Source organism: Bufo bufo, chromosome 2, assembly GCF_905171765.1.
Source record: "Bufo bufo chromosome 2, aBufBuf1.1, whole genome shotgun sequence".
Taxonomy (NCBI): domain Eukaryota; kingdom Metazoa; phylum Chordata; class Amphibia; order Anura; family Bufonidae; genus Bufo; species Bufo bufo.
The window spans coordinates 293070944-293086865 of NC_053390.1; the positions used below are offsets into that span (position 1 = coordinate 293070944).

Genomic DNA, 15922 nt, shown 5'->3' on the forward strand with positions numbered 1-15922 from the left:
GAAAGGGTTAATGTAAGGATCTCTGGTGGTCTAGGGCAGTGAATGGGTTAATGTCAGTAATGTCTGCTTGAAATCTATTTGTGTTATCTTTATCTGCCTTCCTCTTTACAACTCTTTCTTTCTCCTAATAAGCGTTTATGCAGCATGGCAGGGCCTGGCACAAAGGGTACACTCCTGACATTGGCCAGGATCCTGGCATTGGCCCAGCATTTTTTAGTTGCACTCCTTGTGGAAAATTATCAAAACTGGCCTTGTTGCCTTGCTAACAATCACAGCACAACTTTCATCTCTTATGGAAGCTGCATTGGTTGTCAAAGACAACACCGTTTTTGGATTAGACAGTGTTGTTAACTGGCACATTGTTTTGATGAAAAATGTAATTCTTCAACCATAGTTTGCATAATTCATTGATTTCACAAATTTTTGGTGTACGCTCTTCAAAGCCTTCTTGAATTCTCTGTTTCTAAGGCTATATATGAGGGGATTTAGAAGTGGAGTGATAACAGAATAAAACAAAGATATGATTTTATCCTTGCTTGAGAAGTATGAAGCTCTTGGGCGAACATACATGAAGATAACCGTCCCGTAAAATATTATGACCACTGTAAGGTGGGCAGCACATGTGGAAAAGGCCTTCTGGCGACCAAGACTGGATGGAATTTGGAGTATAGTTTTAATTATGTAGGAATATGAGACAGTTGTAAATATAAGTGACATCAGCACAACTACCCAAGCGAATGAAAAGAAAACGGTCTCGCTGGTGGATGTGTCTGAACAGGAAAGTTTTACCAAGGGAATATAATCACAGAAAAAATGATCTATGAGATTGGGTCCACAGAAATTCAGCAAGGCTGTTGGGATTGTCAATGTCCAACCAGTAGAGAAGCCACTCATCCAGGAGCCAATGCATAAGTAAAGGCAGACCTGGCTGTTCATCATTGTTGCATATTGTAAAGGGAAACAGATTGCAAGATATCGGTCATAGGCCATAACAGTTAATAAAAAAAATTCTGTAGGCCCTACAGAATGTACAAAGCACAGTTGGGCGAGACAACCAGAATGTGAAATGACTTTGTTTTGTGTGATCAGATAACTAAGTGTTTTAGGTATGACGGCAGTTGAACACCAGGTATCCAGTACTGCAAAGTTACTGAGGAAGAAATACATAGGAATATGAAGATGAGCATTTAGGCTGACCACCGTGATTATGAGAAGATTGGCCAGCAGTGTTAGGATGTAAATGACCAAGAAGACACAAAAGTAAAACAGCTGCATCTCGAAAGTGCCAGAAAATCCCAAAAGAATAAAGAATGTTACTTCAGTTTCATTCCAATGTGAAAGAGTCATTTTAAAAGAGTCCATCTGTGAAGGGAAGATGTAATAGGAAGAAATGTTAGGTGTTAGATTTTGGGGTGATAGTTTAGACAACATATCTATTAATGAGTCTCAATCTTGTAAAAATGGATGTTCTATCTGTATTACCACAGGCATCATTCCTCTACTATTGTGTGCACTATGCACAAATGCCGATCTAACCAATTGATTTAGATATTTTGGGATTTTTTCTGTCTTATATAAACATTTGCATTATCCTTCTACTTGGACGTCACTGTGTGCACTCTATTTGCACTGACATCAATGTAATTTCCACTCCCCTCACATTATCTCTGTACTATGACTATATTGTGCATTTTCCCTGTATGTTTAACCACTTCCCGACCGCCCATTGACTGTAAACTTCCTGGGCGGTCGGGTTTCTCTCTGATCAGACGTTTCTAAGTGTCTTTTCAGAGATAGTAGCTGCACACTAATCATGCAGATGCTGAGCTGGGGGCCCGCTGTCAGTGACAGCAGGACACCCCAAAGAGAAGGCAGAGACTGTTCCTGGGTGTCCTTGCCTTCTAGATCACTGTATACACAGCGCTGATGGAGCTCTGCGTATACAGATCAGGAAGTGATGTGCCCCTTTCTGTCCCGGCCCGGTGGTCATGTGACCTCGATCTGAGGCTATACAGCATAACAACTTGCTCTACAAAAATATCACATGATCTACCCCATCAAGTGAACGGCGTAAAAAATAAATAAATAAAAATTACACCAAAACAGCTTTTTTAAGTAACCTAAAAAAGTTGTATGTAGCCCAAAATGGTAGCGATGAAAACGTCACCTGATCCCGCAAAAAACAAGCCCTCACACAAGACCATAGCCAGAAAATTTTTAAAAATATGGCTCTAAGAAAATGGCAACAAAAGAACATGATTTATTTTCTAAAAATGTTCTTATTGTGTAAAACATAAAAATAATAATAATAATAATAATAAAAAAAACTAGACATATTTGGTATCTTTGGAAGTGGTTAAGGCTAGGTCTACACGACGACATTAGTCGCGCGACAGGGCACAACTACACTGCAACATTTGTCGCGCGACATTTTGTTGCACCAATGTCGGGCGACAATTTTTATAATGGTAGTCTATGGTGTCGCACTGCAACATGCGACATGCTGCAACTGCGACGCGACAGTCGCAGAAAAATCCATCTCACCATAGACTATCATTATAAAAATTGTCGCGCGACATTGGTGCGACAAAATGTAGTGCGACAAATGTCATCGTGCAGACCTAGCCTAAGAAAAGAAACAAGTCCCAGAGTGGAGACCAACATAATCACAAGTGTACCATTATAATTTCACGGTCCAATGTGATATTATTGGAGTGAGGTCCTATTCCAAGTTTTGCAGTAGGGCCTTATGGTTACATATTATTCCCCTGGTGGTGAATATTACATATATAATCATATTCACTCTCTTAATATAATCAATCAATCAATCAATCTAATACAGATAGCAGTACTGCACCAGACTCACTAATTATTGCATTTAAGAAAATACTGAAAAACTGTACAGAAACATATCTGGAAATGCACCTTCACTCATAAATAGCCATTTAGTTGTCTTATCTGGAAAACAAAAAATTCATTTTAAATAAACCTGAATGATATTACACTGAATTTATTTTTGAGATAATATGTTTATATTTTCATAATTCTACACTTGAATTATCTTTTTCAGAATGAACTAAAAGTTTTTTTAGGGAGAGGAACGCAATGGCAGTGATTGTTTGCTATTGTAGGAAAAGTTTTACCCCCTTTTTCTAGAGTTTAAATAAATAAATACATAATTAAAAAAACTAAACATTGTAGTACAAAAACGCCCATCCTGTTAAAATCTAAAAATATTTAACCCATATGGCAAACTGTATAATGGAAAAAAAATCAAAATGGCCAATTCACCATTTTTTTGCTACTTCACCTCCCAAAAATATTGAAGAAAGTGATCAAAAAGTCGTACACACTCCAAAATGTTATAAATAAAAACTACAGATCATCCCACAAAAAAGAAATAGCTTTCAGACAGCTCTGTAAACATAACTATAAAAAAGTTATTTGGGGCAGAATATGGCAATGACTTTTTTTTCAGTATTAAAACACTAGAAAAACAACATCAATGTGGTATTGCTGTAATTGTACTGACCTGGAGAAGGAAAGTAACTCATTTTTCCCACATAGGGAACGGCATAAAAACAAAACCTATAAAACTATGGCAGAATTAGGTTTTTCCACAACTCTACCCCTTTTGGAATTTTTTTGAAAGACTCCCAGGCATGCAACACATGGATCTATATAAGCCAGGTCAATTAAGGCAGCTGACCATCTGATAATCAGATACAAACACAAGGAAACATTAACCCTATGTGAACACAGAGCAAATAAATCACAGGGAATTCACAGATACATAGAACACAGTTCACACACAAAAGGTGACAGCCAGTATGCACCACCCAAGCAACCAGCATACACGGGTCCCACAGCCAGTACACAAGGGCGGAGGCAGTTAGCACGTGTAAACCGCAAACTGTTCTGTGATCATAGAGAGTATCCATTTTCACAGGCTCACGTTCACACACAGAAGACTGCAGCCAGCATACAACCCCAGGCAACCAGCATTCACAAGAGACAGCCTACAGCCAGTACGCAAGAGCACATGCAGCCAGCCTTCATGGCAACAGTGTGAGGAACTAGACTGTGATGCAGACACAGTAGTACACATATTCACAGTTCACACACTGAACACAGAAGAGTATCCACATACAGAAGGCCCAACGTTCAGACACAGAAGACCGCTGCGGTCAGAGCACCCAAGCAATCAGCATAGATGGGTAGCAGCCTGCAGCCAGTACGCAGAGCGCATGCAGCCAGCCTACACAGCAAGTAGTGTTAGGAACTATGTAGTGGTGCAGACACGGCACCAGTGAACTGCACTGTAGCAAGGTCTGCACAGCCTGGAGGAAAATGAAATAGAAATATAAGGGCAGACTAGATGGACCATGCCATCTTTTCCTGCCTTAATTCTTCTATGTTTCTAAATATACCAGATCAGGTTGCAAAGTATATAGCCAATCTACAATGTTCGGTCCTGTCAACATCACATATTCACAGGTGATAATGATTCACTATTAATTGCCACTTTTGTATCTTTACTGTATTTATGACTAGTATGTATACCTGGAAGCCTTATGTACGCCGTTAACGGCTTTGAGTTTAACTACCCTCCGGGCCTGTCACATTTATATTTTTTTGTTATTTACTATATCTTCTGTATTTTGTATTTTTTATCGATTGCCACTTGTGTATGTTAATTGACTATGACTGCATAAAATGCTCACAGTTCCCACAATGCTGTATTGCTTGAGAATGGTCCCAGTAAGCGGACCGAAACGTCGCACAGGTGAATAAAGGGTCCCACTTTTTTTCACCAAACGGATGTGCTGCGGTGTCCTTCTTTAGCCAATCTACAATAGATTTCCTCTCATGTAGCATGTCTGCACAGTAGAAACATCAGACACATTGAGTTGTGAATGTGTATTCCATTGAACCCACCCACTGTGTATAGTCCATATTTAGGCGGTTGAGTAATTTTTTCCCCTCAAGGTTATGACCCCTTGGCATGGTCCAGATGTGGTCATGATGAAGTTAGGTAAATCACAGAAAAAATGCACTAATATCCGTTTGGTGCATTTTTTCTGTGATTTATATGATTGTATTTACATCCGCACAATGCTCCGTTTTGTGTAGGATGCCCTTGTGGTGCATGTGGACCGCGCCGACATCCTCCACTGTATGCATTTTTTGCTGGGGATAGTCGTTCGCTGCGGTCCACATGCAGTGGAGCTGCTCCCCCAATGAAAAACACGCTACAGTGTTAGGGGTTGAGCAGCTCCTCCAGTATTGCCACTATATTTCTGTGTTTTTGTCATGATGAAGTTAGGAATCACAGCATCTCATTTATCAATAGATTTTAAAGGAAATATACAGTAGGTTTCTGAGACAGACTTGTAATGATTGCACCTGTTGTACTTGCGGGCAACTATACGTAAAACATGTCCTGCTGCTTACTGCTGCTGACCGCATGGGGTATACAAATGAATAGCCACTTGCGGCATATGTTTAGCAGGTTTTACCATGTGTATCACTATTTGAAGTTAATCAGAATGCTGAACAATTGCAAAACTTCTAAACAGTTCAGTAAATAGTCCTTAAAAGATTGCGGACTAAAGATTCACTTTAAATGCATGAACATCTTTACCTGTGTAGATCTGGAATGTCCTACAGTGTCCTGTGTTTCCTCCTTGGCATTCCTTTAGCAGTTCTTGGTTACTGATTCAATTAGAGATGTTACCTTCATCTTATAGTAATTCCATCGAGTGACTGAAAAGAGAAGGTTTACCCCATGTTGCTTCAGTCATTGACATGGAATAAAATATATTTTTGATGCACGTTAGGTTTTTCACTCGTCTTGAGATAGTATCAGACAGACAAACCTAAGAGGGGAGTCTCATTTAAACACTTTAATCTCCAGTGTATTATCTTAGGGCCTACCTTTGCTAAACCTCCGTAGGTCTAATTAAGTTTAAGTAACATAAATCCCATAGGCATTTATTGGAAAACACTTTTTGTCTATAATAGGAGCTCATTCCTATGTGTACTACATAGGAAGGGTATAATGACCCTACTGTGGCAATTATAGTATATAAATATGACATTTAACCTATTTACTACCATACGCCATACATGTGTGGCGCATTGTCCAGCTTTTCAATTGTCAGCATCAATTGACTGGAAACAACACATATTATCACTTATTAATATTGGTTGTTCATCTGTAATTCCCCATTTTCCTGCACTCCATCATGGCGATGTGACATTTTCTGCTGTGTTGGTTCCCTGTCCCAATTACATTACATTGTCATCTGAGACGTGGAAAGGCATTAAGTCTCTGCCTTGTCGACACAACATCATCAGTGACCTTGCCTCTGAGAGTGGTGTTCTGCTCATTCAACAGGTCCCTGCCCTGTAGACACGTCAACAATGATGCTATGTCTTAGGCCTTATTCACACAGTTAGGCCCCTTTTACACGAGCGAGTTTTCCACGCGGGTGCAATGCGTGATGCGAACGCATTGCGCCTGCACTGAATCCGGACCCATTTATTTCAATGGGTCTGTGTACATGAGCGTTGTTTTTTTCACGCATCACTAGTGCATTGCGTGAAAATCGCAGCATGTTCTATATTCTGTGTTTTTCACACACTGCTGGGCCCATAGAATTAAATGGGACTGCGTGAAAAACGCATCGCATCTGCAAGCAAGTGCAGATACGATGCGTTTTTCACTGATGGTTGCTAAGATATGTTGTTTGTAAACATTTCGTTTTTTATCATGCGTGTGAAAAACGCATCAATGCGCATTTCACCCGCGCGAAAAAAACTGAACCACTGAACTCAATCACAGACAAAACTGACTGCAATTGCTTGCGAAATGGTGCAAGTTTTCCTGAACGCACCCTGAACGCATCCGGAGCCAATCCGTCACTCTTGTGTGAAAGGGGCCTTAGTGTTTAGTCAGTGATTTCCATCAGTGATTGTCAGCCAAAACCAGGTGTGGTTCTAAACACAGAACAGGTGCAGATCTTTCTATTATACTTTATCTCTGTGTAGATTCCACTCCTGGTTTTGGCTCACAGTCACTAATGAAAAGCACTGACCAAAACACTGATGTGTGAATAATGCCTAAAGAGGGATTTAGACTGCCCGATTTTCGGGCAGATTATAGGGAACGACAGTTCCTGCAAACGCTCCGTCCTGACAATCTGCCCATCTAAATATGCTGCCGATGAGGGGCGCATGCGCGAGGCTCACGAGGAAGACATGATTCTGTGAGCTCCGCACCGCACGCCGATTTACCCTTACTTTAGCGCCTGAATCAGGCTCCAATACGCCTGCAACTACATGCAACGGACCCCTAAGATGACCCGCTCCAAGGGGAGGTCGAAGATACCCGGTACACCCGCTCCTTCACAGACCTTACCGGAACTTTTCCGGCAGACAAGGCACACTGTCATGGCGGACGCCGCTGCTGAACCACCAAGCCCTGTCTCCTCTTCTGAAGGTGAGCCGGCCCCGGACATTAACGACCATAATGTGGGTCAAGAGGACCTTTACAAGAACATTGCAGCATTGTTCCGGTCTGAATTGTCCCAGGCGGTCACAGAGTTTTCCCGCCAGATCCAGGATCTAGGGAACAGAGTCTCTGAACTAGAGACACGCACGGATGACATCTCAGACGCCATAGGCCGCGATAGGGATGACATTAATTCACACGAGGCCCAATTAGCTGATTTGGAGCTTAAGATTGAAGACCTAGAGAATAGGTCCAGGAGAGGGAATCTGCGGGTCAGGGGACTCCCTGAATCATACCAAGATCTTCAAGCCACCCTCTCCTCCCTGTTTTCTGTGCTCCTACCACAGGAAGAAATCAACTACCTAAAGATGGACCGGGTTCACAGAGCACTGGGGAAACCCCGCAGCTCGGACTTACCACGAGATGTGATTCTTAAATTCCACCATCCAGGGACCCAAGATAAAATATTATCAGCAGCCAGAGGCATTCCGGCCCTACCGGGATTACCTTCCTCGGTCCACCTGTATGCAGACCTCGCTCCATCCACGCTTCGACGAAGGCGGGAAATGAGGCCGGTCACCCAAGCTCTTCAGAAAGCCCAAATCAGGTATAGATGGGGCTTCCCTTTCAGCCTGACATTCCAAGTGAACTCTCGCTCACATACGGTGCGTTCACCGTCAGAAGGGCTGGAAACGCTACATCGGGCCGGAGTGCAGTGTGACCTTTCTTTACCACCTAATCCCACTCCACTACCGCAGCGGCCGGCAAGAGTTTGGACCATGCTCACACCAACATCCTCCGGATCGGGCAGACCGAGGACCTCTTGACTTCCATATCTCTTTCCCATACCCAGCACACCGCTGAGGACACTAGATCCGCTTGGATCCTGCCCCATGTTTGTCTATCGACATGTGTTATGTTAATGCAAATTAGGCTTTTTTGACCTTTTTTCCTATAGGGTACCGGCGATGTGGACTTTCATGCTGACCCTAACCATGTGTTTAAGTGGAGGGACGAGGCTAGCCACAGTTTGGCTGTTTCTCCTTCTGCATCTACCAACCAAACAGGTTGTAAGTTACGGGCCTCAAAGCCCTTTATGTTATTCTTTGTTGTTGTCTACCCATTTTTATGTTGTTCTACATTTTGAGGCATTGCATATGTATATGACTATGGTGGATGTTGTTGTCCAGACAGTTGGGTGGGCGATGTGGCGTGGGGCAGGTGATGTCTGGCGCGTTCAGGTTTCTCATTTTCTCCTCTAAATTTTCAGGATGTATAACATATTAACTCATAACGTAAGGGGATTTAATTCCCCTAGGAAGAGGAAAACTGCATTCTCTTCATATCTCAGACACGCGCCGGACGTCATCTGTCTACAGGAGACCCATTTCTCACACACCTCCCACCCTAAATATCTTCACCCTCAGTACTCAAGATATTACTCATCCACTTTCCATTCTAAAAGTAGAGGTACGGCCATACTTTTGAGAAACTCCTTTCCCATAACTATTACCCACACCAGTATTGATCCAGAGGGAAGGTTTGTTATTCTGGTGGGGATATACAGAGAGGAAACCTTATGTCTGGTTAATACTTACGCCCCCAATGATAGACCCATCTCATTTCTAGAAGATGTAGGTAAAATAATTGAATCTCTTTCCTACCAAAAAATAATTTGGTGCGGTGACTTTAATATGACCCTTCATCCTACATTGGACCGTTCTGCCCCACAACCTATTCCACGCTCTAAAACTTTGTCCAGCAGAATAAACCAACTCCTTTTATCCCTTTCTTTGGCCGACACATGGAGAGAGCACAATGGCTCTCAAAGGAGCTACACATATTACTCCTCTGCTCACCAGGTTTACTCCCGTATCGATTTGATCCTGGCTTCTACATCCAATCTCCCCAACTTATCCTATTCCAGACATATTGTGTCCCCTTGGTCAGACCATGATATGGTCCTGTCAGCTTTCTCACCACCTCACCAAAACTCTACCAGAGCACTATGGAGACTTAATGAATCCATCTTAACACAGCCTGCAATTCTCTCCCAATTGCAGGAAGATATCACACACTTCTTTGCTGACAATGCTACCCCTGATATAGACCCTATGATTCTTTGGCTTACACATAAAGCTTTTGTTAGGGGTAAATTGATAAGTATTGCATCCAGACGAAAAAGAGAACGTACACAGACCCAAACTAATCTTGAGTTTAAGCTTAATAGGCTTGTATGGGCACATCAAAGAAATCCATCTCTATATCTCCTAAAAGCCATTAAGGATGTGAAACAGCAGCTAAATATGTTACTTACTAATAACACGGAAAAAGCTCTCCGCTGGACAGGTTCCTTTTATTATAGGTACGCTAACAAACCAGATAAACTACTTGCCAGTCAACTTAAAGCGAGACAAAAGACCAACCAAGTATTTCAAATTCGCACCCGGCCAGACCATGTCACATCCCATCCAGATATTATTTATAAAACTTTCCATAAATATTATGAACTTCTCTATACTCCACCAGGGGGGGATTCTGTTTCTCAGATGGACGATTTTATTTCATCAACTAGACTACCTACACTAACCCCAGAGGCACAGTCTGAACTGTGTAAGCCAATTTCGGCGGACGAGGTGACATTTGCCATTAAGTCTCTTAAACTGGGAAAAGCCCCAGGCCCCGACGGGTACACTGCTCTCTATTATAAAAAACTGGCCCCACAACTTATCCCCCACATTACTAATATATGCAACCAGCTGATGCAGGGAGTCTCGCCCCCTGAAGAATTTCTCAATGCTTCCATCACAGTCATCCCTAAGCCTAATAAGGACCCTTTGCTCACAGCTAATTTCAGACCAATTTCCCTACTGAATATTGATAACAAACTTTTTACATCAATATTAGCGAACAGACTCAATAGGTTCATTCCAGATCTCATCCATAGAGACCAGGTGGGATTCATCCCTGGTAGGGAGGCTCCAGATAACATAAGGAAAATAATGAACATTATACACTCATCTCATAAGCAAAAGACCCCGCTTGCCCTCCTGGCGCTGGATATTGAAAAGGCCTTTGACACTGTTACCTGGCCATACCTTTATAAGGTCCTTACAATAATGGGCATTAAGGGACCCTTTCTTAGGGCTATCCAAGCTCTCTATTCCAACCCTAAAGCCAATCTCAAACTCCCGACCACTCTAGCCCAACCTGTCCATATTGGGAGGGGAACACGTCAGGGTTGCCCACTATCCCCAGCACTATTTGCCTTGGCCATCGAGCCCTTAGCGGCCCGTATCAGAGCCCACAAAGACATCACAGGCTGCTTGATTGGGGCCACTGAACACAAATTGAGTCTGTTCGCTGATGTTATCAATTACTAACCCTATTATTTCTTTCCCTTCCCTATTAAAACTACTAGACTCTTTCTCCAAAGCATCGGGCCTAACAATAAACCATGCCAAATCTGAACTAATGCTTTGTAACACACCAGAAATAACAAAAACCTTACTTTTACAAAAATTCCCCTTCCAGTGCAGACCGCGGCACGTCTCCTACCTGGGGGTCTCGATACCGAGTTCACTAGAGAACACATATAAAATAAATTACCTACCAATGTATCGTAAGATACGCCAGGATCTAGCTTCATGGCAGAAACTTCCAGTATCTTGGGTGGGGAGGATTAACATAATTAGGATGGTTATACTTCCAAGACTATTATACTTATTTAGAGCCCTCCCAGTACCTGTCCCACTATCGGACTTGAGATCCCTCCAGGGAGACGTGCTTAGGTTTATATGGGCGAATAAACGTCCCCGCATTGCCAAATCAATTATGTGTAGGCACAAGTCAGTTGGGAGGCTATCTGTCCCTGACCTTTTAAAATATTACAAAGCTGCTAGACTAGCCCAAATGTTCCTAACCCACCTAGATCCGAAGCTACACCCCTTGTGGATTGAAATGGAGGCCTCTAGTTTCTCTCCATACCCCTGGAGGGCTTTGATCTGGAATGTTAGCAATATTCCACATACTATTAAATCTTCCTCACTACTATCGCACTACTCACTACTCCTGTGGAGATCGGTTAGATTTAAGAGTAATCTTCAATCCAAACCCTCCCCCCTAGTCTATCTATTAGGAAACCCGCAGTTCTCCCCGGGTCTCCAACATCGCAACTTCTCATGGTGGTTAAACAATCGATTATGTTCGCTTCACAAGTTCCTATCTAGAGGTAAATTGTTAACAATTGACAACTTTAAGTAGATCCACTCCCCTCCATCTGGGGAAAATTTGCGTCTGAATCAAGTGTTCTCCTTCTTGAAGTCATTACAAACGTCAGATAGGAACATTTCGTTCTCCCCATTTGAAAGATCAATTACATATTCCCTATATAGGCAGGGGTTACTCTCTCGTATTTATGGTTTACTCTGTTACGTACCTGAAGAGGTTAAATTACCTTATATGAGAGCCTGGGAGGAGGACATGCAACAGGAATCCTCTTTCCCCAAATGGTATCAAAGATCGCAAACCCTTACAAAAGGATCCTGGCAGGTCACATTAGCTGAAACCTCAATTAAATTACTCCACAGAACCTATATGGTTCCTACTAGACTCAATCGTATATACCCGGAGGTTTCTCCCAATTGCTTTAGAGGTTGCGGGGAAGAGGGATCTATGCTCCACATTTGGTGGACTTGCCCAATCGTTAGACGGCTATGGGCCCAAACAACTGCACTATTGTCTACAGTATTACAATGTAATTATCCTATGACACTCCCCTTGTGCCTATTGGGCGATAAACCACATTGGCTGACATTTGCCAAGTTTAAACTTTCCCAGCACATATTGATGGCCACCAGGATCCACATAGCCTTTAAGTGGCGTACCGATACTCTCTGCTTCCAAATGGTGCTTGACAGGATTAACAAAATTCTCCAGTGTGAAAAATTATCTGCCATACGCACTGATACATTCTGTTCATTTGAGAGGGTTTGGGATCCATGGCTGTCCTCCTCCTATGCCCCAGATATGCGCTACAGTATTTCCTTGTAAGCTTCTATGTCAAGCTCCACTTGATGTTTGGGTCACTATCTGATGCATGATGCCCTCACCCGGGTTTGACGGAACTTCATCTACTATGAATATACTGACATTTGAACAAACATGTATATGCCTTGAACACCTATTGTTTTTTCTGTATTTCATTTGAAATATTTTATTCTGTATGTTTTTTTGCTTAATTTCTCAAAAACCAAATAAATGTTTTTGAAACTAAATATGCTGCCGATAATCTGATGAACAAGCGAAACGTTCATCAGGTTGTTCATGATCCTGTCGTTCATGCAGGCACCATCAATCATTGTTTCTGGGCGGCAGATCATGCTGTCTAAACAGAGATCTGCTGCCCATAAAAAAATTATCCTGTATGGGAAGGACGGATCGCAATAGCAGTTAAATGTAGAGGTCTCTTTTACTGAACGAGCAGTCGGCGGCAACATTGTGCGGTGTAAACCCACCTTTAGGATTGGGTTTTTCCAGCAGGGGTTCTAGCAGGCTTGTATCTGTGATGTTCGAGAGTGAAGGGGAAGGAGAAGCAGAGACCTGATGCTACAGACACTCCCTGTGAGTTTTGTGCCCAGATGTAAACAAAGGGTGCGAGTCACAGATCGCAATTAGGCCTAATTCACACAATCGTTTTTTTTTGCGAGTCTATGGGCCGTTTTTTGTGTTCCGTATACGGTCTGTATACGGAACCATTCATTTCAATGGTTCCGCAAAAAAACTGGAATGTACTCCGTATGCATTCCGTTTCCGCATTTCCGTTTTTCCGTTCAAAGATAGAACATGTCCTATTATTGCCCGCAAATCACGTTCCGTGGCTCCATTCAAGTTGTCTGCGTTCGAGTCTCTGGCGTCCCACGTTCACTGATGAAGGGACTACGAGTATATTCGCAGAATCAATCTCCCGATCGCTCTATTCCAAACCGCTATAGTGCGGGTCACGTGAGATGAGGTAACCACTGACGTCAACACTGACAACCAGAGGCGACGCTCTCCTGCACACCCAACGTGGGACGCCAGAGACTCGAACGCAGACGACATACACGGGATTGCGAAGGGGGTAAACTAATCTACTTAAAGGTAAGAGCTGTCAAGTTTTGTTGCTAATTTGAATACTCTACTGTATGGAACTGGAGAAATACAGAGATATAGTTGTGTTCAAAATTATTCAACCCCCACTGAAATTGAGTGTTTTGGCCAGTTTGACATTGATTTTGATCATTTCAGTCATCTTGTTTACAACTAAATCAAAGAGGCACTTGTAAGTCAGACAAATATAAATAACATTTATAATGAAATAACCACAAATGTCTTTTCTGTGCTCACATCATTATCAGTTTTATTCAACCCCCAAGTGACATTTAATCTTAGTACTTAGTACAACATCCTTTTCCAGTTATAACAGCTTTTAAACGTGAAGCATAGCTTGACACAAGTGTCTTGCAGCGATCTACGGGTATCTTCGCCCATTCTTCATGGGCAAAAGCCTCCAGTTCAGTCACATTCTTAGGCTTGCGCGCTGCAACTGCTTTCTTTAAGTCCCACCAGAGGTTCTCAATCGGATTTAAGTCTGGTGACTGCGATGGCCACTTCAAAATGTTCCAGCCTTTAATCTGCAACCATGCTCTAGTGGACTTGGAGGTATACTTGGGATCATTGTCCTGTTGAAAGGTCCAACGTCTCCCAAGCCTCAGGTTTGTGACGGACTGCATCACATTTTCATCCAATATCTCCTGGTACTGAAGAGAATTCATGGTACCTTGCACATGCTGAAGCTTCCCTGTACCTGTAGAAGCAAAACAGACCCAAAGCATGATTGACCCCCCACCATGCTTCAAAGTAGGCAAGGTGTTCTTTTCTTCATAGGCCTTGTTCTTCCTCCTCCAAACATAGCGTTGATCCATGGGCCCAAACAGTTCTAATTTTGTTTCATCAGTCCACAGAACACTTTTGTGGTTTGTCCACATGACTTTTGGCATACTGCAGTCGACTCTTTTTATTCTTTGGAGACAGCAAGGGGGTGTGCCTGGGAGTTCTGGCATGGAGGCCTTCATTACGCAGTGTGCGCCTTATTGTCTGAGCTGAAACTTCAGTACCCACATCTGACAAATCTTTTTTCAGTTCCTCAGCAGTCGCACGGGGACTTTTCTCCACTTTGCGCTTCAGGTAGCGCACAGCAGTCGAAGTCAGCATCTTCTTTCTGCCACGACCAGGTAGCGTTTCAACAGTGCCCTTTGCCTTGGTGTCTCTTGGTATGTTTAACATCTTTGCAATCTTCTTATAGCCATTGCCCTTCCTGTGAAGAGAAATCACCTCTTCTCTTGTCTTCCTGGACCATTCTCTTGACTTCACCATGTTTGTAAACACACCACTAAATGTGCTGAGTATCACAGTCCTTTTAAATCTGCCTAATTGGTGCTTATTATGCTTGATTGCTGCTCCTTGACATCCACAGGTGTTTTCAATACCTGATCGAAAACACTTGAATGAACCTCTGTTGTGTCAATGAAGAAATCACAAAAAAAACATTTAATACTGTATTACAAAAACAATTGATGTCATTTTAGTTGCATTTGGTTCTTTAAAAAGTCCTTGTAAGATTTCATTATGAACACAATTACAAATGTACACTAAATTCCCTAAAACCCTTTACAGCATTGGGGGTTGAATAATTTTGAACACAACTGTATATATGCTGCTATTTGGAATCTCTATGCTGCTAATTGATTCCCTATGCTGCTAATGAGTTATTTGGTGCCTATTTAATCCCTATGCTGCTAATTTTTATTCTTTGTGCATGTTATCATATTTATTTATGTGTGAGATATTTTAATTGATATACGGTATTAAATAATACGTTACTCCAATTGTAAGTGTGCCTGCTAATAATTTATCTAATTTTATTTATTGGATTGGATGTATCAATAGCAGTTGCACCTTTACCACACTACCCTCAGTTGAGCAACCCAATTACTCCTTATTTACCCTCAAATTAAAGCTGACAGTCTACAGTTTAAACGACATCTTGTTAGTTTCATTTCAAATCCATTGTGGTGGTGTACAGAGCCAAAAATGTTAGAATTGTGTTGATGTCCCAATATTTATGGACCTGACCGTATATGTTCTAAAGCCTTTTGTGGCATCTATTGGTGGCAAAAGAAAAATATATTTGCCGTTTTGCGGTGCAGTTATATGTTCAAAAGCCATTTTTGGCATGTATTAGTGGCAAAAGAAAAATATATTTGCCGTTCAGCGGTGCAGTTATATGTTCTAAAGCCCTTAAAGGGAACCTGCCACCAGTTTTATGGTGTCCTAACTAAGGGCAACATAAATAAGTTGACTGAT

General features: G+C 42.1%; 1 protein-coding gene across 1 annotated transcript; it reads right to left on the bottom strand.

Moving 5' to 3' along the window:
- Positions 1 to 384: 384 nt before the first annotated feature.
- Positions 385 to 1347, bottom strand: LOC120990794 (olfactory receptor 6F1-like). The gene has a single exon (XM_040419697.1). The coding sequence runs from the start codon at positions 1345 to 1347 to the stop codon at positions 385 to 387; it is 963 nt and encodes a 320-aa protein (XP_040275631.1).
- Between the last annotated feature and the right edge of the window lie 14575 nt (positions 1348 to 15922).